A 22,393-nucleotide genomic window follows, 5' to 3' on the forward strand; every position below is an offset into this window, starting at 1 on the left:
CTGCTTCTCCCTCTGCCTGTGTCTCTGCCTCTCTCTCTGCCTCTCTCTGTCTCTGTCTCTGTGTGTGTCTCTCACAAATAAATAAAATCTTTAAAAAAAAGATTTTATTTATTTACTCATGAGACACACATAGAGAGAGGCAGAGACACAGGCAGAGGGAGAAGCAGGCCCCATGCAGGGAGCCCGACATGAGACTCGATCCCGGGTCTCCAGGATCAGGCCCTGGGCTGAATGCGGTGCTAAACCGCTGAGCCACCTGGGCTGCCCCACCTTGTGTTATCTGTTCCTTATTTCTCATCTCCCTGATATCATAGCATTTCATCCATAAGTATTTCTACGTGTATCTCAGATGAGGACTTCTTCTTCTTCTTTTTTTTTTTTTTTAGGACTTCTTTTAAGCTGAACATAAAGTCATTTTCACATCTAAAAATTTACAATAGGGCAGCCCCAGTGGCTCAGAGGTTTGGTGTCACCTTAAGCCTAGGGCGTGATCCTGAAGACCCTGGATCGAGTCCCATATCGGGCTCCCTGCGTGGAGCCTGTTTCTCCCTCTGCCTGTGTCTCTGCCTCTCTCTCTCTGTGTCCCTCATGAGTAAATAAATAAAATCTTTAAAAAAAAAAAAAAAAAAAACATTTACAATAGGGGGACACCGAGCTGGCTCAGTGGTTGAGCATCTGCCTTTGGCTCAGGGTGTGATCCTGGGATCTAGGATCAGGTCTCACATAGGGCTCCATGAGAGGGGCCTGCTTCTCCCTCTGTCTGTGTCTCTGCCTCTCTCTCTATCTCTCTTTCACGAATAAACAAATAATAAAATCTTAAAAAAATAATAAAAATTTACAATAGGGACATGTAGGTGACTCAATGGTTGAGCGTCTGCCTTTGGCTCAGGTTAATCCCGGGATCCTGGAATCAAGTTCTGTGTTGGGCTCTCCTCAGCAAGCCTGCTTCTCCCTCTGCCTATGTCTCTGCCTTTCTCTCTGTGTCTCTCGTGAATAAAAAAAATCTTTTACAAAATAAAAATAAAAAAATAAAAATTTAGAATAATTCCTTATTATAATTAAGTATTCTGTCATTAGGTCATCAGAGAGTGTTTTGCACAGTAGTAACATGCTTTGATTCACTTCTTTAATGGTCAGATTGTGTGGTGCACCCAGATTTCTCATACTCTGGTACAGGAGGGTGAGATGGTGGAGCCAAAGAGAAATGAAAACTTTAGTCCACCAAAAAGAATCATACAAACATATTCATAGCAACTTTAAAATTCCAAATTGGAAACAATCTCAATGTCCATAATAGGCAAGTAGATAAGCACATTGTGGCATGGCAAACATGGAGATGCTCAGAAAGAAAAAGGAGTAAATTATTGATATGTATGAGAGTATAAATTGGGTTCAAAACATTGTTGAGAGGCACTGGGGTGGCTCAGTTGGGTAAGCATCTGCATTTGGCTCATATCATGATCTCCAGGTCCTGGGATGAAGCGCCTTGTCAGGCTCCCTGATCACTGAGGAGTGAGCTTTTCCCTCTCCCTCTCCCTCTGCCCTTTCCCCTAACTTGTGCTTGCTCACTCTCAAACAAACAAATGAAATCTTAAAAAAAAAAAAAACAAAAAAAAAAAAAAAAAACTCTTGAGCAAAAGAAGCCAGATACAAGAGTGCATGCTGGTTGATTCCACTTACCTTAGTTTCCAGAGTGGGCAAAACAATAGATCTATCTCTGTGTGACAGAAATCAAATGTCTGGTGGTCTTGGGTCAAGGGGACATGGATATTGACTAGAGAGGGGCTGGTAGGTGGGGAGACTTGGTGGTGTAGTTTGAAGCTACCCTCCCTCTGATGGGCTACCAGCAGCCACAGGCCTGATTTACTGCCCTGCCAAACATGGTAGGGAGCCTGGGACCTCAGAGGAGATGGAAGAGGCTGCCCTTATGTACTCCACCTCAGTTTTATGATTGGATTTGCCAGTTTAGTTCCCTTGATCCTGGCTACTCATTCTCTAACCTGTAAGCCACCAGGCTTCATGGCCAATGGAAGAGTCATTGTCCTCTGGAGGTAGTAGGGTGGGAAGGATGAAGACCAGATTCTAGTATCTGAAAAGTTCAGGACCTTTCAATTGGTCTAGCACCAGGCACCAATGAGCTGGGTGGGCCAGATGGGCAACTGCAGGAAGATAGGGCACCCTGGACTTGGCTCTGCCTCTTCCTGTGTACCTCTTCCTCTTGTACCCTCTTCCTGTGTACCTCTTCCACCCTTGGAAGGACTACTTCAGTGGGACAGACCTGACTTTCTCATGAATAGCCAGTCTGGTCTAGAGACTTTTAGAGTCAAGGTCTGACTCCAGTCTGGGGAAGATGCTAGACCCACAGGCCTAGACTTAGCCAGGCTGACCCCAAACCCACAGCCACAGTAGCCTTAGTTATTACCTCTGTTCAGAAATATGCTTGGTCACGCTTCTTTCTAGCTTTAAACTTCCCTCTTCAAAGCACCTGTTGGGGGAACGCCTGGGTGGCTCAGTGGTTGAGTGTCTGCCTTTGGCTCAGGGCCTGATCCCGGATTCCTGGGATCCGGTCCTGCATTGGGCTCCTTGCATGGATCCTGCTTCTCCTCCCTCTGCCTGTGTCTCTGCCTCTCTGTGTCTCTCATGGATAGATAAAATCTTTTTTTTTTTTTAAAGCACCTGTTGGGGCTATTGCTCGAAATTGGTGGCAATTAATATTTCAATCCAATGATCACATTTATAAACCACTCTGAATACAGTGGTCCAACCCAAATCTCAGCTTATAAAAAAATTGTCCCAGTCAGGGCAGCCTTATTCATTCATTCTATTATTCTATTCTCTTATGTGTCAGGAAGGATTCAAGAGAAGCAAAACACCTGGTGTCCTGCCTCTGGGACCTAACAACAGAGGAAGAGGTAGAAATGCCAACAGAACTGCAGGATGAAGAGTAACGGGGGATGCTTGGCATGTGGCCATCTATCACGCATGGTTTCCACTCTTCAAGAGGGATGCCTATGGTCCATGACAAGTACTAGGAGACCCAATGCAAGGCCAGTGTAGGGGAGCATCTACAGATGAGCCCCAATGGTAGGGATGACCAATAAGAATGCCATTGGCATTTTGGGTGGGATAACTCTTTGTTGTGTGGCTCTGTCCTGTGCTTTGCATTCTCAGCCTTCATCACTAGCAGCCCATGGTATCTCCCTTTCACTGTGACAACCAGTCACATTTCCCAGGGATGGGAGGGTCAGACTGCCCAGGTGACCACTGCCCTGAGGAGTCCAAACATCAGGGGTCTGTGGGTCAAGGCAACTGTGAATTCTTGGCTCCTAGCTACTCAGGCATTCACTCTGGTGAAATAGTGGGAGTGGAGGAAAAGAGGGCAGGAGTGGAGGCCAGCACTGGGGCTCTGATTGCAGGGCCAAAGCCACCTGAAATGCATATCTGTGCTACCTAGCATCTATTCCCATTTCTTTTGGTAACATGTTACCAAAACTACAATTTGGCCTTTTCCCTGCACTCTGCACTCAATCCTCAGACTCTCCATGGAGCTGACCCTCAATTCCAGAAGTGGTTCTATCCTGGCCAGTCAGAGCATTGCATTCCCCTGGGCAGAACATGGGTTCCAGGATGGATGCAGGACCTAATGAGAGGCCAATCAGAGCCCTTTGCTGCTGGGAAACAGACCACCTTACCTGCCAGATTTGACCTTCAGAGGCTACCGGGCTGTTGCTGCTGCAGCCATCTGGCCCCTTTGTGGGAAGAGCCTGCCTGAGAATGGAAGTGACTCTGCTAAAGCAGATAGAAACAGGTTTGGGGGCATGGCCTAGGTCCCTGAACAAGCCACCTCTGAGCTGGAATTCTCTCTTCACTTTTATTGGAGTCAATACATCCCCACTTTGTTGAGGCCAGTTTGGGTTAGGTTGTCTGACATTTATGAAAAGGGATCAATGAATAGGCTAGGCGAGAAGGAGCTAAAGGTCTTCAGTCAGAGGAGCCAGGCTGACCAGAGGCAGAAGCCATGGGCCCCAGTCCTCTCCACCATGTCTATGGCCTGCAGGACGGGCCTGCAGCATGACTCTCCCTGACCCGCGAAGTCTGCATTCTTCTTAGGGAGGCTGCTCCCTAGAGGTGGTGAACCCTCTCCCCACCTACCAGTGCCTGTTTAGAAAAGAAAATCCTGGGATTGGGAGGTGGTGAATGCGCTCTGGGCTTCCTGGGACCTGGCCCCGCTCACTTTGCCAATCCCACCTTCCCCGTTGCAAGTAGGCCGGCTCCCTGCCTCTTCAAGGGCTGTCCTGCTGGTTCCCAGCTGTCCTCACCAGCTCTTAGAGGTACAGCGGGTCCCTCGGGCATGGCTCTGCTCATGGCTTACTTGAGTTCAGAGCTCTCCTCCCCATTAACCACCCCCTCCCATCCCCTGGCCATTACTGAGGCTTCAGGGCATTCTGGACTCCACACTGCCGCCATCTACCTTTCTTTGCCATGGAGCTCCATCTTTGGGGTGGATGAGAAAGTCCTGGGGGAATTAAGCACCTCCATTCCAGCAGCCCTTTATTGAAGACCAATGGGATGGGTACAGAAACATCCAGCTTTCCCACCTCTGCTGGGATTACTCTGAGGTATATGGTCCCTTTCCACCCCCAGCTGCCCCAGCAGAACTAAGCTTCCATTGTCCCCAGTGGTCACTGCACCTGACTTGACTGTCATCCCTTCCCTGTTTCACACCCCTCTCCCCGCCTGGTGTTTCCTGGGATCACTTTGAACTGAGATCTCTGCCTCAGTGGCTCAAGACCTACCAGGCTCTTGCGGGATGCAGCTAAGTCAGGACATACCACAAGGCTGGAAGTGCTGCCTTGCCTTATCCCTGCGCTGCTCCCGTTACACATGAAGCTAAATAAAGCCATTTCCTAGAGACAGTGTTCCTTGGCACAGAGCCTCTGTTCCCCCAGGTGCAAGCCTGGAAAGGGGCTGCCATGTTCCTCCTATTCCCACCAACTGGGATCACCCCTGGATGGAAGTGCAGTTGACGGGTTATGTTAGGTATTGGATTGAGTTGTACAATTCTTGCTTTAAAAGTGGGAAAATCAGGAACAGTTTGTTTGGCGAGTATGTGCAGAAGAAGCCAACCCCTCTCGGGTCTGTGGTCCCCAAACCGCAGGGTCCCTCCCTCGTTTGCCTGGGGCTCACAAAGTCATTCTATCCCATTGCCAAGTCCAACTTTGTGTCTATGGGTAAAACACACTAATGAAACAGAGATCTTTTTTGTTGTTGTTGTTCTATTTGGTGACAAGAGAGATCCTTGATGGAAACTGGATCTGTAAGAAAAATAAGGACAGAGCCATTAGCTTAGATGATATTCCACGACCTTGGAGTTTTGGTGGCTTTCCAATTTTGCAACCCCGTGGGTTGAAGGTTCAGCAGCTAAGATCCTCTGTGGAAAAATAAATTTATTTAGGATTCAAATTTCTTCCATTCTCCTGTCTACTCTCCTTTTCATCCAAACACAGCCAGTTGGAGCTTGGTGTTTCTCTTCAGGCTGTAACGCGCTTATGCAAAGTGCCTGGCAAGCACTTGGTTCAGTCATCATTGGTGCCTTCTTTTCCTCTCCCCGCCCCCAGGTCCCCAGTGGCAGTGATAGAGCCTCACTCCACCAAAATTGAGCTGTGGGGGATAAATTTTACTATGCTCAGTGCCCAAAAAAGAGGAGGGAAGCAGCCCCTTGCTGTTAGTGCCTCGTCATAATTGGTGGGATGCTAAGAGAGGGGCTTACCAAGCTTTAAGAAAGAAGATTCTAGAAACACTTTTTCCCAGAGAGGAGGCTTTACCACTGCCCTTCGATGGTTCTTTAGTCTCTGGGCTGAGAAGGACACCAAATGGTTTCCTTTCCACAGGGTCTAGTTGCTGAGCCTAAGGAATTCAGGATGACTCAGTGTAGCTCTACCATGCATGGCACACACTGACTTGCACATACCCTCAGGGTGGCTCTCAGTGGCTAAAGCACTTGCCCGAGACAACAGGTCTGGGCATTGGAGTTCATCCTACACTCTGCTTCTGTATCACTCTTGCCTATCGTAGTGGGTGCTGCTGGCAAGGGGGTCCCACCTAGTTTGGATGGTCTACTTCTTTGCCCAACAGCAAAGGGAAACAGCCTCAGCCCCAGACCTGGGGTAGAATGTAGGGGTAGCTCTGGATTCATGCAATCCAGTCATGATAATTCAACTCCCTGTGCTATTCATTTAAGAAGAGGCATGAGACCCAATTCAGGGGCATGTCACCCCAATTAGAGGGCAAGTATGCCAGGGGCAAGGGTTTCTGGGAAAAACTTAATTCAAGAAAAGACATAAGGAGGAGGTTGCCTTTTTCCTGCTTCTGACTGTCAGGGTATGAGGCTACGGTTCTGGGAACTCTTCCAGCTGTCTGCCCGTGAGGGGAACTAGCCCCTTCTCTGCTGAGGGGTGCCAGAGCTGAAAGCTGGATAAGTCCTCAGGTCTATGATGACACTGTTGAGTTAACCATTCCTGACCCCTGACGCTTCCTAATTGTTCCCCTATCTCCTTAAAAGGAGATAATCTCCTTTTTTACCATTTTGGGGTTTTTGTTGTTGTTGTTCTTTAAAGATTTTTAGTTATTCATGAGAGACATACAGAGAGAGGCAGAGACACAGGCAGAGGGAGAAGCAGGCTCCTCACAGGGAGCCTGATATGGGGCTTGATCCCACAACTGGAATCACACCCTGAGCCAAAGACGCTCAACCACTGAGCCACCCAGGCCTCCCTCCTTTTTACCATTTTGAATAAGGTTTTCTGAAATTTGTGGCACCAAATAATCTAACCCACATTCCACTTATCAAATCAAGTCTTTTTTTTTTTTTAATTCTTTTTTTAAAAATTTATGATAGTCACACAGAGAGAGAGAGGCAGAGAAGCAGGCTCCATGCACCGGGAGCCCGACGTGGGCCCGACGTGGGATTTGATCCCAGGTCTCCAGGATCGCGCCCTGGGCCAAAGGCAGGCGCCAAACCGCTGCGCCACCCAGGGATCCCTCAAATCAAGTCTTAAAATGCCTCGTGGCATTTGGAAACCTACCTATTCACACGTTCAATTTTATAGCTGAATTAAAAAGAAAGGTCAGAGCAGAACACTTTACAGTTTACAAAGCGCCATAACTATTAGAGGTAGGTAAATTTCATTCAACTGTCAAGCTAAGGAATTCTTCTCATGAAGCAGGGAAAATTTTTTGCACCAGAAAGGATCAGCACTGAGAGCAGGGGGTTGAACAAGCAGGATGCCTGGGAAGGGCGAGTCCAGTAAGCACCTGGGTCACCTCATCCAGCCAAGAAGCGATGAGGCCGTGAACCTGGGTGCTGGGGTAGGGCCCTCCCTTTGTTCACTTGTTTACAGAGTGGGGTGGGTCCTTGCATCAGGATAGGGAAGCACATGTCTGTCTGTCCACACTGTGAGGAACAGAATAATAAGCAGAAATGTAGCAGCAGGATCCTTACCAGCAGAGGTCACAGCCTGTTCACCAGCCCCTTCCCCTGAGATTCTTGTCTCTTTGCTGCCTTTCCGTACCTGTGGATGCCACTTGTTGACCTAAACCTATCTGCTCTCTTTATCTCTGAGAACTTCCTGGGACCCTGCGTGCTTGCCTAGAACCTGAGCAGACCCACAGCAGGTGTCTTCCCCATTGGCACCTTGCTTCCCTACCAGCCTTCTAAATGGCATCTTCCTGGCTTGGGTTCCTGACTGGCTTTCTGCACTATTTTTGTCTTCTCCCTGAGTCATCTTAGCCACTGCCTGGGGCTATATATCTCAGCTCTTACTCCTACACTTAGAGCTAAGACCCCGCTTTTCCTGTGACTTCCATATAACCACCTGCCTCCGTGACATGTCCATTTGGTAGTCCAACAACTCAATAGTAACAACAAAACAGAACTCTTGATCTCCATTCCCTCCTGTGCCCTGTGCCTCTGGCAATGGCACCCCAAGGAGTCCTCCATGAGGCTTCCCTTTCCCTCATCATATCATCCAATCTATATCAGCAAGACTTGGCTGATTCCTTCCCCACCGTGTCCCTGGTCACTTTCCCCTCCACAGCTATCACCCTGGTCCAAGCACCATCTTTGCCTGCCTAGGCCAGTACAGATGATTCCCCCCCTGGTCCTCCTCCCCCTTCCCCATCCTCTATCCAACAGGAACTGTGATTGTTTTGAAGTTAAAACCAGCAGCTTGAGAGACTCCACTTTGAGGGGAGGATGAAATGAGTTACTATATGTAAAGCACCCAGCACAGTGCTTGCACACAGGAAGTGCCATGAAGAATTTGCTATTGCTCTGCTTCTGGGGGGCTTCCAACCCATCTAGAACACAACAGAAATCCTCGAGGCCCTGCCTGACCTTGGTCTCCCCTCCAGTGGCATCCTGACCTGCAGAGCTCCAGGCATATTGGCCTTTTCTCTGGCACCCAAACATGTTAAACTCCTCCTTCCTGCCTAACTATTGGATCTGCTAGTCTGTCTGCAGGAACACTCTTCCCTCGGATTTCCATCTTCTGGCTCCTTCGGCCATATGCATCTCAGTTCAGAGAAACCTCCACAGACCAGCCTATCTCCAGCAGCATCCCCTCCTGCTCACCCGCCCTTCTCTGCCCTTTATCAGATCAACTTTATATCTTCATTTCCTTGATAACACTTGCCACTAAATCAAGTGATCTTGTTTATTCATTAACTTGTCCATTGTCTCTCTGTGCCCATGGGAATGCAGGCTCCCTGGGTGGGCGATGGGGGACCTCTTGTGTGTCTTGTTTTACTCCTATAGCACAGGGTAGGTACATAAGAAATCTTTAATGAATGAATGCATAATTTAATTAACACTCTTTTTCCTCATCTGGACTCTGCCTTCTAGCTTGGATGTCAGATAAGCATTTGTGCTCCCATGTGGATTATTATCCCCTGCCCCTTTTGTCTGGGTGCCTTGGCTAGCCTAGATCCACAGACTTTACCAGACTTTAGAGTCCCAAACCTAGGCTTGGCCTGTTGGTGGACCTGGGCCATCCATGGCCTACTGTGTCGTCATATCTCACAGTACCCAGTGTGGTGCGGGGCACATGGTCAGTGCTGACATGTAATAGCTGTGCTGACCCACTTGCTCGTTTACATAATTTGCAGGGGTTCATGTGGGGGACAGTGGGGAGTCTGGGTGGGAGACACTATGGATGACTAATGTCTAGGAAATGTCACTGCAACTTCTAGGCTTCTAGAAAGTCCTCTCCTGACCCCTGCTGGTGGTACCATATTCAGACCTCAGACTCCCCATGTCCACTGATTGGGCTAGGACACTGTAGCACAGTCTCTGGCAGAAGCAAGTCTGCAAGAAGCCAGGCCCTGCAGAGGTCAGTTAAAACACATTTCAAGTGCCCCAATGCCAATTAGCATTCCATCCCAGTGCTGGAACAGTAATTTGACAAAAACAGTGGGTCACATGGGGGAAAGCCACCTCACCAGAATTGCCAGGAAAGGACCCTGCCTCAGGCCACTCAAGGTGGGTGGCACAGTCTCCCTCTCCCTCAAGGGAAACCAGAGTGGTCACAGGACAGCTCTGTAAGGGGGGATGAAGTCTGTCCCTGGGAGGACCAGCCCGTCAGGTTGGAGTTCTGGCCCTGGACTTGTTGCATCTGGCCCTGAGAACTCGGCACCCCCACCCTGCATCAGGCAAGAGGCACAGCCTAAGAAGACATAAGGAGTCACCCCTCGGGGCAGAAGAAAGAGGTGAGCTGTGTGAAGCTCATGCACAGCATGCATTTGTAAGTTTGTTAAGTGATGTCAGTGATGCAAAGCCCCACCGGCCACTTGAACCCCCGGGACCCCCAACACACTCACAGCCTCAGTCTCTGGGGAGTCTTGCTGGCTTTGCCACCGATTCACTCTCAGTTAGTGCCAGGGGGCACTAACCTGCTCCAGGCCCTGGGTGGGGTTCCATGACACTCCCTTTCTCTCGTCTTCCCCCTCCCCACATTGCTATCAGCGATCTCCCCCTTCCCCTCCCTGGGCCCCTCCACACAGGGCTCAGGGCGGTGTGAACTAATGCGATGCTTCAGGTGGCACCTGACACCACGTTAAGCAACCAGATCCCTGCCATTCCTGTCACCTTTCAACCTTGGTTAAAGTGGAAGACAGCACCTGGAGCTGCCTGCCTCAAGGTCCGACGCATGTCCTTGGAACCCCCAGGGCACCGCCTTGAAAGCTGAGCCTTTCTTAGGCACCGTCATCAGCTGTAATTCCAGGGCATTTGGGGTTTATATTTACCGTGAGTCTTTTTATGGCAAGCGATTGGATTTTTCCATTTATGGCCAGACTGAAATTTCCCTTGAAAAAGAAAGCTAATTTTAAAAGGAGTTAAGTGATATTGCAGGTGTTGAAGTCGGCCAAATTGGGGGAATGCTGAGTTTAAGAAGCGATGTTGATGATGATGATGATGATGGGGTGGCGGCTGTCTTGAATGCCTCATCTATGCCAGGCCCTAAGTGTTTGATGTGCGTATTTTTCCCCAACTCCTCCCAACAACCTAGTGAGAGGGGTACTGTTATTACCACCATTTAACAAGAAGAAGATGTCTAGAGTTTAGGCACTTGCCCCAGGCCCCAGAGATACTGGATGTGGGAGGGGATCTGACCTCAAGCTTGCCTCTCTCCAGGGGCAGAACCCAAAGGGACACCGTGGGCCCAGATGTAAGGAGCCTCTAGGACAAAACACTTTAGTTCAGGGGCAATCTTTAGACTGCCAGTCACCACCATCTACTCAACCCCTGTGACCGGGCCTGGCTGTCTGAATGTCCCCTCATTTAATCCTCAAAACCATCATCCTTGGAGGTAGTTACCATTCTTCCTACTTTAGCAAAGACATTCCCCTCACAGAAGTTAAGCAATGCATCCCCTAGGACCCAGCTACCAGGGGACCCCTGGGTGGCTCAGTGGCTGAGCGTCTTGCCTTTGTCTCAGGTCATGATCCTGGAGTCCCACATCGGGCTCCCTGCAGGGAGCCTGCTTCTCCCTCTGCCTGTGTCTCTGCCTCTCCCTCTGTGTCTCTCATGAATAAACAAAATCTTAAAAAAAAAAAAAAAAGAAAAAAAAGACCCAGCTACCAGGTAGCAGAGCCAAGACCAGAACCTACAGCTCTGACTGGTTCCCTCCACTCCCACGATGGTAACAGTAACAAAACCTGCCAGCTGGCTAGCCCTGTCCTCTGAGCTCCTTATCTCATACTCCAACAATCTCAAGACATAGGTATCATGATCTTCCCTATTTATAGATGGGGAAAGTGAGGCTCTCAGCTGCTGTGGTATATCAGGAACTTGGGGTGGTTCCATTCTTCCATGGAAGTCCCTTGATTTCCAGACAGCAGAGCCCCTGAGCAGATGGTGAGTCTACTTTTTGGGCGGGGCTGTTGAGATACTTTGAGCATCTGTTTCTACCTAGTGCCCCACTGTGGCCATTCCCTGTGCATTCCTGTGGCTGGTGGAGGTCTGGAGGTGGGATGAAAAGCTGTCATGACCATCTGACCACCCCCTATTATCAGGCATTTGCTGCAGGTGGACTTGACTATGGGGACAACTGTGGGCACTCTTGGAACCCACCCAGATCCTCTTTCTGGGCCGGTGCATCCATTCCCCAGCTCTTGTGAGATCCACTTTTCCACAAAGACATACACTCCCCAACCCCACCCCTGTTGCCAATGACTCAGTGATGGAAGGGCTCAGAAGGCCAATCTTCTCACTCTAAGGTGAGACCAGCTTGGTGAGACCATTCATGCCCAGAGCTCCCCTGGGATCAGGGTGAGGCTGGACTCCAACTGAGACCTCCTCCTTGCTCCACTCTTTCCTCTGTCCTCTCTTACCTTCCTCACTCCCATTTTCCCTTATAAATCCTGTGCACCCAAATCCCTGCCTCAGGCTCTGCATCTAGGAGCCTGGCTTGCAAAGGGGAGGATTGGAGATGTTGTGTAACGCATGCTCCCTGCCCTCCAGGATCTCGCAATAGGTATAGTTGCAGAGACAGGCCACAGGTGTGCCAAAAAACCATCCACAATACGGGATGGAATAGGCTGGAGAAAACAGTGTTAAAAAGATGGAAGAAATCACTGGAGCTGCAGTGGAGCGGGGTTGAAGCTTATGGAAGAAATGGGACCAGGTCATAAAGGACAAGTAGCACTTCAGAAGGGAAAGTTTTCTTGGCAGGGAGAAAGTTCCAAGGAAAGTCCCTAAGAGGGGTAAGAACCTCTGTGCCAGCTCTCCTGCCTCTTCCTGTCTGGTATCTGTGACCAGAGGGGCTGGGGGAACTCTGATTTGACAATCCCAATAATGAGACCAGCATTATCTAAGAGTGTCAGGGCTGCTTGAGAGAGCATTGCCAGATGACCCTGAGGCCAGGAAGTCTCTCATTTCTTAAGCTTCCCCTGAGAGCCTGGGGGCTTGGTCCACCCATAAATTCCACCTCTATTCAGAGAAGGGACAGACACGCCCTGAGCCCTGTGCTGCTGGCGAGGTAACCCAGTGGGCCTGGGGTTCCCTCTGCAAGGGCGAGAGTGGGCACAGAGGCCGTCCACGTACCTGCCGGACCACGGGCCTGGGGGGTGTATTCACAAGGATTCAATGATGTAATAGGCAGCTCCTAGGGCCCCCAGAGCCACAGCAGCAGTCCCGAGAGCTCGGAGGACGCGAATTACGATGACTTGAGTGTTTTCTTGTAGGTTTTCTGTAGAGCAAAACAGAAAGCCCACAGGTTGGAGGAAGTTGGGACTTTGGTGCCTGTCTACAGACAAGGGAGGCAGAAATGGGAGGGTCCCCTCAGGATTCCAGGAATGCCCATCTCCCCAGGTACTGATCCTCCTCTCAAGGGAATACAGCTCTGCCCATCCAATCCAATAAATCCCTGCCACAAGGCCCCCTGCACTTGAAAACGGGCAAGCCTGGGATGCCAGCTTCCTCGGACGCTCAGGGAGCAGAGCTGGGAAGTGGTGAAGGCCGAGGTGTGCCAGGCCCCGTGCTCGACATCTCACACCCTGCGTCTCCCTCAAGCCTTACAACTACCCTGAGAAGTAGGTTCTATCGTGTGGCTCCATTCTGGAGATGAAGAGCTGAGGACACCACATGTGACACTCACCACACAGGCAAGGAAAACGTACTATGATGCTAAAAATTGTGAGGAAGGCTTTCCCAAAACGCAATGTCCATTTTGACAACGATCCTGCTAAACTAGGGCATCGTACTTAATGTGAATGTGTATTTAAAGTCAAGATCCCACATTCCACGCCACTGGGAAATGGAAAGATTATGGAAGCTGGCGCTACGATTTGAGCAGAATGAAGACTACAGGGCTTCCCTGGGTGGACGGCATCTCTGCTCTTTCCCCTTACTTCCCTAATTCCGAGCCTCCTTGCTTTTACCTTTCCCTCCACCTAGAATGCTCTTTTTTATTTTAAGCCACGAAAGATCCCAAGATACCTTTAGACTCACCGCAGTACCCAAAGTCTCCCTGGGCCCCGACTTGGGAGTGAGCACTCTATTTCTGCAGCTCATTGAACATCTATGGGATAGAGGTCACTTTCCGGCTTCCATCCTAGTTTGTTTGCTCCTTCCTTCCTTCCTTCCTTCCTTCCTTCCTTCCTTCCTTCCTTCTTAAAGGTTTTATTTATTTATTCATGAGAGACACACACACAGAGAGAAAGAGAGGCAGAGACACAGGCAGAGGGAGAAGCAGGCTCCATGCAGGGAGCCCAACATGGGACTCGATCCCGGGACTCCAGGATCACACCCTGGGCCAAAGGCAGGCGCTAAACCGCTGAGCCACCTGGGCTGCCCTCCACACTAGTTTCTAAATGCACATGCCTCCGCTAACCATGTAGACTGTATGATTTTAAGGGGTCAAGTTCCGTGTTCTGGTTTTCCTCACAGCGCCTAGTATTCTATGCAGAATAGGTGTTCCCACCTGTTGGTCTTTAGGTGATACGAATCCATGGCCTGGCTCGACACCAGATGGACAGAAATACTAAGCGTGTGGCAGGAAAGTCAGTAAAGGTGAGTGGTGGGCAGGTTGTTCCTTGATGGCACTTACCGGATTGTGCTTTTAGCTCTACACATGTCCTCCTAACACACCTGGGTATCTGTTTGCCTCTCTTATGTCTGAGAGATGGTGCTTTTCAAGGATGGGGAGGGGGTGTGGTGGGGGGAGAGACCTAGGAAGAGGAGCAGGATGAGGGTGAGGGGTGGGTGGGCTCTGCTCCTGGGTTAGGGGTATAAGATGCCCAAGTGGGAAGTCTCTTCGTGGACACTGGTGAGACCCTGAGTACAGGTGCAGGTACTCTGGGGCCTGGGGCTGGGGGGCAGATGGAGGCACATAGCACTGCATCACTGGGAAAGCCGACTGGCATCTTTGGTCTGGTTTTCTGCACGGGTGTCTTCCTGTGAGTGGAAGCAGCCGCCGCCAGGTGGCTTTCACCTGATGGCTTCATGGGAGAGGAAAGGGTGGGTGGGTGCTGCGGATGATGCTGTGGGAGCCTGCCCTGCTACACACAGGCCAGCCCGAGGGTCATGTCCCCTGTGGAGACTGCCAGAAAGAGCGTGAAACCCTCAGAAGGGCGGTCTTGCTATTACCAATGGGCCATGTGGGCTGCAATCAGTGTTTATCACTAAATTCTGAGGGAGAGGTGGCCCCGGTGGCACAGCGGTTTAGTGCCGCCTGCAGCCTAGGGCATGATCCTGGAGACCCTGGATCGAGTCCCGCATCAGGCTCCCTGCGTGGTGTCTGCTTCTCCCTCTGCCTGTGTCTCTGCCTCTCTCTCTCTGTGACTCTCATGAATAAATAAATAAAAAATCTTTTAAAAAATTCTGAGGGAAATTCATAGGCAGGTCAAGAACCTGAGGCTCTCAGCTCTGGTATGGGTCATGAGAGGAGGCCGGTGGCCAAACAGAGCATTCGATCACAAAGCCCTGAGTGACAGGGACTTGTCCAAGCCCTGGGAGTGAAGAAGGAGTGTGACTATGGAGAAGAGATACATGAGCCTCCTAACCAAGCAATTCCCAGGTAAGGAAGAAACCTGGCACCTCCCTGTGCAGGTGGGGAACCCTGGGGCGCGGGCCTGGTCAGAAAGGGCAGGGCGCCAAACCCCAGGAAGTGGCCACCCCGGAGAGGCTTCCTTCCCGCCTGGGAGTCCCAGGGAGAAGTGGCTGCTAATATGGTCCAGGGCAGAGCCGGGCCCCGGGAACTGAGCAGCCCTGAGGGCCCAGCCCCCCACGCGCTCCAGAACCTGTAGAAAGTGAGGAGGCTTGGGGATCCTCTCCCTGGCATGGTCGGCCAGGCCCGAGGAAGGAGGACATCAAAGATGCGGCTGTGACACAGGCCCAGGCGACGCCAGCAAGCAGAGCTGCCAGGGCAAGAGGAACAGGAACAGAAGGCCCGCGGGCCCGCACGAGTCAGAGACCCTGGATGGACAGAGAAGGAGAGACGTGAGGGACGCCCTGCCTCCGGGAGCCCCTCGGGAGGCTTGGGGGAGAAGGCTAGCAGCACGGGGACCTGCTTGTTTCAGAGACTGGAGGGCATTTCAGAAAGCTGGCCCTCGCGGCGTGCACCTGCTCGCTGTCCGTCCCTTGCATCCTTCTCCGCCTCGGGACAGTCCTGCCAAGGGGAACACGGTTATTCTCAGTTTACAAATGGGGAACCCGAGGCTCATAGAACCTCGGATGTGCCCTTAGAACAAAGGGATTGAAGAAGTGGGGCTTCAGCTTCACCCCAAGTTAGGGGTTCTAACTCATCCGGTGCTCCCTCCGTTGGAATTCCCAGACAAGGACAGTGGTGCGACAGGCGGCCTGCAGCTGGAACATGTTCCATTTTTCTGGATTTATTTTCGTTGATTATTTCGTTATTTTCATTGATTTATCTAGCAGATGGCTGCTGCTCCGATATACAGTCCTTGAACCCCTTTCCTAAACCTCTCTCCCCTTTGTCCTCTGCTGAGGACCCCAGTGGGACTCAGAGGTGGTGCCGGAACAGGCGACTTCTGGCCGGGTAGTGCCCTCCTCCTGGAACGACTTCAGTCCTGGCTTCTTGACACAGCTACACATTCTTCCAGCGTCAGCTCCTTGAGGCCAGTGACTGACCTGGCTGCTGCTGCACGCTTCCTCTGTAGGCCTGCCCACCACAGATACTTCTGGAATATGGGGAAGGAAGGGATTCTAAAAAGCAAGACTTATATTTTTGTTGTTGTTGTTGTTAAAACAATTGTTTTAAATAGACATTTAACTCCTGTATCATAAAATTTACCCTTTAAAATGGTTTTTGGTATATTAACAAAGGTGTAAAAACCATCATTACTGTCTAATTCCAGAATATTCTCTTCTCTCCTCCCCTACATAAGGAAATCCCATGGCCCTATAGAGGTCACTGCCTTTCCCCGCCCTTCCCCAGTTCCTGGCAATGGATTTGCCTCTTCTGCACATTTTATACATGGAATCATATGCAACATGTGGGCTTTGGAGGGGGGTGAGCTTCTTTCACTTAGCCTAATGTGTCTGAGGCTCACTGGCATTGTAGCATGTGTCACTATTGCCAAATGGTGTTTCATTGCACGGACACACCACACGTTGTTTATCCATTCATCGGGTGGTTGATAGGGAGTCTATTCTGCCTCTTGGCTATCACTACTAACGCCACTGTGAACGTACAAGGTTTTGTATGGATGTTTGCTTCTAATTCTCTCGGTAAGTCCCCAGCAGTGGAATTGCTGGATCATAAGGTAACCTCACGTGTGACCCTCTGAGGAACTGCCAGATCGTTTCCCGCAGCGGCTGCACCATTCCACATTGTCTCCAGCCTTGGATGCGGGTTCTAGTTTCCCCATAACTTCCCCTAACACTTGTTATCGTCCATCTTTTGATTACAGTCATTTTAGGCCAACGGTTGTACTTTCCGGAACTACAGTGTTTCCTGTGTACAAAAAGATTTGGATTTTAGGAGCACCTGGGTGGCTCAGTCGGTTGAGCGTTCAACTCTTGATTTCAGCTCAGGTCATGATCTCGGGGTCGTGGGATTGAGGCCCACGTCAGGCTTGGTGTGGAGTCTGCTTGAGATTCTCCCTCTGTCCCTCCCCAACTCAAACAAACAAACAAACAAGCAAATAAATAAGCAAATAAATAAATAAATAAATAAATAAATAAATAAATAAAATCTTGAGGAATAAAAGATTTGAATTTTAGAAAATGGTGCCCTTACGTACAGGCCTTCATCCCTTATCACCAACATTTTTTCCCCCAGTCTGGCTCTAAAGGAGAAGATTCCTCTGGCAGAAATGCAGGGTATCCATGGTCGCCATGGGCAGGCCATCACTGTCTTCTGCTTGGCCTTCCCAATAAGCAGAATTCCTCACCAGGAGTGAGCCACACGCGTTCCTCAACAGATGTGGGGATGGAGCATTTTGCTTTCTACAGATATCAGTTCTGAAGGCCGTAATCCAGAAATGTTTACCCCAGTGTTTGATGATCACAATATATGCAATATGTAACACTCAAAACTGTTTCTACATGTTAAGAACGAATTGATTCTTAGCCACGGAGATTCCATTGTCCCAGCGACTGCTTGGAGCAAGCTCTCTCATTCACACCTCACATTCAGTTTCTATCCACACCATCCCCGAGGAATTTGCTGTGGCCCAGAGAGTGTGGCCTGCTCAGGACCATAGAGCTATTGGTACTGGCTCACGGTGAAGCCAAGAGAAGCTTGGAGAAGGGTGTTCTTCCTCTTGGGGAAACCACTGGACTCTTGGGACGAGAAGATCAATGCTGCAGTTAAGAATGAGGATTATGGAATCAGAATAGATGGAAGTCCCCCTTTCGGGGCTACCAGTGTCTGCTTGAGAGTGTATTGTTTGATTTCTTTGAGCCTCAGTTTCCCCATCTATAAAAGGGAGAGCATGATGATAACACCTCCTTTGTAGGACCCTTAAGGAAGATTCACACAGATAGCTGAGCTGAATGCTAGGTATGTGGGAAGTGCTCAGTGATAACTGTTAGTTACTACCATTATTATTAGTAGTAGTAATAGTAATATTACCCAGCCCATCTCCCGAACTCGACTTGAATTCATTCCCTCTACACAATCCAATGCTCATTCAGACTCTGGCTACCCGAGAAGATGGAGGACCACATTCCCTAGACAGCCATTCCATTTTCAGACAGAGCTAATTGTTAGAAATGTCTTCATGTTGAGCAGAAACCTGCCTGTCTATAGTGTCTTCCATGGGTAAGGCTGCCAGAGTTAGCGATAAAAATACAGAATGCCCAGGCAATATTTGGGACACAGTTACACTAAAAAAGTATTTGTTGCTTATCTGAAATTCAAATTTCACTGAGTGTCCTATAATTTATCTGGCAACCCTTAGACATCTGAGGGCAACATGCCACGAGTCTACTCACATCTTTTACTTGACAGATTTCCTCCAGTTCCTTCAACCAAATCTTATACATCAAATGGTTCTTGCTTTCTCACCCCCTCATCCCCCATTATCTTTTTGGGATTATCTACTTTGGACTGGGTTGCTAGGCATCTTTTACAGGATGCAAGGATAGCCTAATGAGGACAGAGTATGATCACCTCCCTTGTCCTAAACCGTATAACTTCTATTAATACATCCTTGGTTTTTATTTTTGAGCAGCCACATGGCACTTCTGACTCCTAATAAGCAAGTATCACCACTGAGCCAAGTGAAATGTCAATATGTATGTGCTGCTGCCTTCTTCATTGGGCCTCAGGGTGGTGAGGAATGGCAAAGCCCAGGAATCCTGGTCTCCTGGGTAAAAACAAACCCCCAAACCATCACACTTCAACAAGCACCGTTCCAGAATACACGCCAACCATGGACTGCTACCCGAAATGATTCAGCTTCTAGCGGACCCTGGGGGTCCATCAGCAGGAAGGCCAGAAGTGCTTGAGTTAGAAGTTTGCCCACCTGTTTTCCTGGATCGAGAGGATGCTTTTGTGTTAGTGTCCTGAGGCACCAGGCTCCGGGTGGGGGGGTTGGTTTCGGGAGCTGGGACAGCCTGGGGTGCAGGCGGTTGCGGGGTGGATTCAGAGCTGGGCTGCGGGGTGGATCCCGGGCTGGGCTGCTGCGAGGTGGACTCAGAGCTGGTGTGCAGTGGGATGGCCTCGGAGCTGGCCTGCTGGGGGATGGCCTCGGAACTGGCCTGCTGTGGGGTGGCCTCGGAGCTGGCCTGCTGTGGGGTGGAGCCACGGCGTCTGGACTCTGGCTTCTTCCTTTTGCCCTTCCTCATGGTGGTTCTCTTCACCTAAACGTGGACCTACATGGAGCTGCCTAAACTTCCGGCTCCCTCCTAGAGGGGCCGTTTGCCCCTGCCCTGGGGGAAGGCTCTGGCCACGGGATGGACCTACAGAGAATAGTCACCTCCACCCCTCCTGTGAGGTCACAATAAGCCAGGTGGTTCCTATGGCAGGGCTCTTCTCAGCTCACAGCAGCCTGCCAGTCCTGCCTCCCCCCCCAGTTACTGGGATGGGTGGAAGGCAGCCGCGGGGCCCTCAGGGACCTGGTTCAGCCTGGCCACGGGGCCTGTGACACCCTGGCCCCGCGATTCTGCGACCAGAGCGCCTCCTTTCAGGTACCTCCGCTGCTGTGTTCCTGGGTCCCTACGCGGTCTCTGTGTGGCTCTCAGACACCCTGGCTGGGATGCTCAGCAATGTCACCAGGCTCCACATACCAAAAACAAACTACTTCACCATGCAGTCTGTGAGTTTTGGTAATTTTACTGAAGATTTGGGGGTCCATGGGACGTCCACAGGCTTCTCCTATCTCAGCTTTGCCCCCATTCAGATGACCTTAAAGTGGCTTCTCCCTTTCTCCAAAATCTGCCCTCCTCACCCCGGGAAGGTGCTGGGGACCCCCACCTTGATAAGAACCCTTGCTTTTGGCCAAAGAATTTCCCCTATTAAACATAACGTTTTTGTTTGGAAAACTGCACTTTCTTTGAACTCATTCGCTGGCAACAACCAATTACCTCTCAAACCTCAAACTCTGTCGGGTCAATGAGGGGACTGAATATTCCTGGAAGGTAAACATGATTTTCCTTTTAGGATGGAAGCAGATAAGGCATTTTAAAAAGACAACCCTAAACCTCACACTGTGACTACAATGCAGAATGTGTTCACGTTAGAAGACTCTACACCTGCCATTAACGCATCACGAGGTGAGTGAATGTTTAGCTGTTAACCCCATGCTCCTGGGGGGCGATGCTCTTGCCCTAGGATAGGGTTTAGGGCAGATATAGCTAGAAGACACTTCCACACGAGGCCAGATCTGATATGAGATGTGAAAAGACAGAAAAATATATTAGGGATTCTAGAGTCTGAAAAGACCTTAATGATTCTCCTTTTGCAAAAGAGAAACTGGAGTTTAGAGAAGTTAAGTCATCTTCCAAGATCACAGGGCTGGGTGGAAGTATCGACAGGGCTAAATTCTCATTCAAGGCTCCTTCATTTCATGATTCCAGAAGGCAAGAGGGAATCAGATCATTACACAGGCCTTACAAATCAATGGGAAAAAAAATTCCCTTGAGTGAGAAGATTGAATAAAAAAAAGAGGCACCAAAGATTAGAAGTGGAAGACAGTTCAGATCAATAAAAGCTGTAAATTTGGTTCAGGGAACAGGTGAGTCTAACGAAGGTGGTAATTCTCTAAAGTCAAGAGCAATGGGTCCCTCTAGGTGATTCGACTTAGAATCAGAGAGACTGGAAACCCAGGTCAGGGACCCTGTCCAGATTTAGCAGACAGGTCAGGAACTCCTCAGGCATGTATCTCTGCAAAATTAGATTTTCAAACACCAGTGGGTTTTTGCCTGGGGCTTCAACCTGATTTAAACTAGAGGTTCTAAACCTCAGCTCTGTCGACATTTGGGGCCAGATAAATCTTTGCCGTTTGAGCCAGATAATTCTCCTGTGCATTTTAGGAAGCTTAGCAGCATCCCTGGCCTTTGCCATGAGATACTGGTAGCAATTACCCAGCCCCCTCCCCCAGGTGTGGCAACCAATGCTAAATGTCTCTGGGGTGTGTGTGAGGGTGTGTGTGTGTGTGTGTGTGTGTGTGAAAATTGCCCCTGGCTGAGAATCATTGGTTTAGATGAATTAGATAAAGGGTGAACACACATGGGTAGTATTTCCTGGTAGTGGTGAAAGAAATGTGCCATTTTCACACCAAGGAGCCAAATGGCACAGAAAGCAGGTCCCTGTGTCCGGGGAGGGCGATGGGGGAAACATAGAAGGTCAGGCTTCGGGAGGAGCGGGGAGTCTTTCTATGGCAGCGGAGAAAATATGGGTGGGTTCTTTAGAAGGGTGGTCCCAAGAAGCTAGGAGAGGGTACCCGTGAAGTGAGAGGTTGCCCAGAGGGATGAGGAAGAATGGGACTGCAATACTTTACTAGAAGGTTTTCCATGGCCTTCCAGCTGGAGCACAAGTCCCTAGCTGGAAGTCCGACTCATGTGTAACATAGTCACAGACCGGTGTCCCAGGCCCACTGACCACCTCGCTGCCACCTGTCCGGTTCCTGCCAGCCATGAGCATGGAAGTCTGCTTTCCTGCATTTGTGAAAGCCCTTCCTCCCTATCAGGCCCATCTCCCTCTGTCAAAACACATCCATCATCAAGATCCATCTCAAGTGAACCCACCTCCTCATACACCTTTCTCGAGATCCCCAACTGGAAGTGACCCCTCCCTCTCTGAGCCCCAGGTCATAGGCTGCATGGTGTTAAAGCCCTGTTTCTTCTCTCCTCCCGACTTCCCTACTTCCAGGCTGAGAAGACCCTGGAGGGCCAAAGTCCAGAGAAGAGGCTCCATAGGAGCTTCTCGAAGTTGTGGGTAATAGGACAAAGGCAGCAGGAAACCACGGAAGGCAGACTGAGCATGGATGATGAAGGCCAAGGCACCTCACAGACGGCATCCTGAAGGGGTTATTTTCCAAAAGGGCCTGTGGTTTTCTGGCCCAGGCTGAGGATTACAGAACAGTCCAGGGGCAAGGGGCTCTCCTACTCGGCATGGCAGCCACGGGACAACCTCGAGTGCCATTTGGGAAAGTGAGAAGATGGAGTCTAAGGGGATGCCAAGTCAGGGTAAGGTTCTGAGGGTGTGAAAATGCACACTCAGTGGTTCTGGCCCTCTGGCACCACAGCAAGCCTGCTGACATTGGTACTGAAGCCCGCATCTTATAGCTGGAGGACACCTCACACACCAACTGGCTCTTGTCATGTCAGGAAGGGTAACTAGCCCTCAGAGGGGACAGCCTGCTCTGGTCACCAGTAGGTGACCAACTGGGTGTTGGAACTCCCTGCCTGGAGCACTTCCTTCTTCCC

At 50.1% G+C, this 22,393-nt stretch overlaps 1 protein-coding gene and 1 long non-coding RNA gene across 2 annotated transcripts in view; one reads left to right on the forward strand and one right to left on the reverse strand.

Moving 5' to 3' along the window:
- Nucleotides 1-22,116, forward strand: part of LOC121496512 — a 37,818-nt gene extending 15,702 nt beyond the window's left edge. Inside the window, exons 2-4 of the long non-coding RNA XR_005989260.1 lie at nucleotides 19,655-19,782; nucleotides 20,127-20,239; nucleotides 21,837-22,116. This is a non-coding gene — a long non-coding RNA (uncharacterized LOC121496512). The remainder of the gene's footprint in view (nucleotides 1-19,654; nucleotides 19,783-20,126; nucleotides 20,240-21,836) is intronic.
- Nucleotides 4,570-19,557, reverse strand: SPATA3 (spermatogenesis associated 3). Its single transcript, XM_041764873.1, has 4 exons — nucleotides 18,991-19,557; nucleotides 15,298-15,472; nucleotides 12,602-12,746; nucleotides 4,570-5,315 (listed from the first exon to the last, which is right to left on the reverse strand). The coding sequence occupies exons 1-3, from the start codon at nucleotides 19,310-19,312 to the stop codon at nucleotides 12,641-12,643; spliced, it is 603 nt and encodes a 200-aa protein (XP_041620807.1). The 5' UTR covers nucleotides 19,313-19,557; the 3' UTR covers nucleotides 4,570-5,315; nucleotides 12,602-12,640.
- Nucleotides 22,117-22,393: the final 277 nt, after the last annotated feature.

Source organism: Vulpes lagopus, chromosome 8 (assembly GCF_018345385.1).
Source record: "Vulpes lagopus strain Blue_001 chromosome 8, ASM1834538v1, whole genome shotgun sequence".
NCBI classification, from domain to species: Eukaryota; Metazoa; Chordata; class Mammalia; order Carnivora; family Canidae; genus Vulpes; species Vulpes lagopus.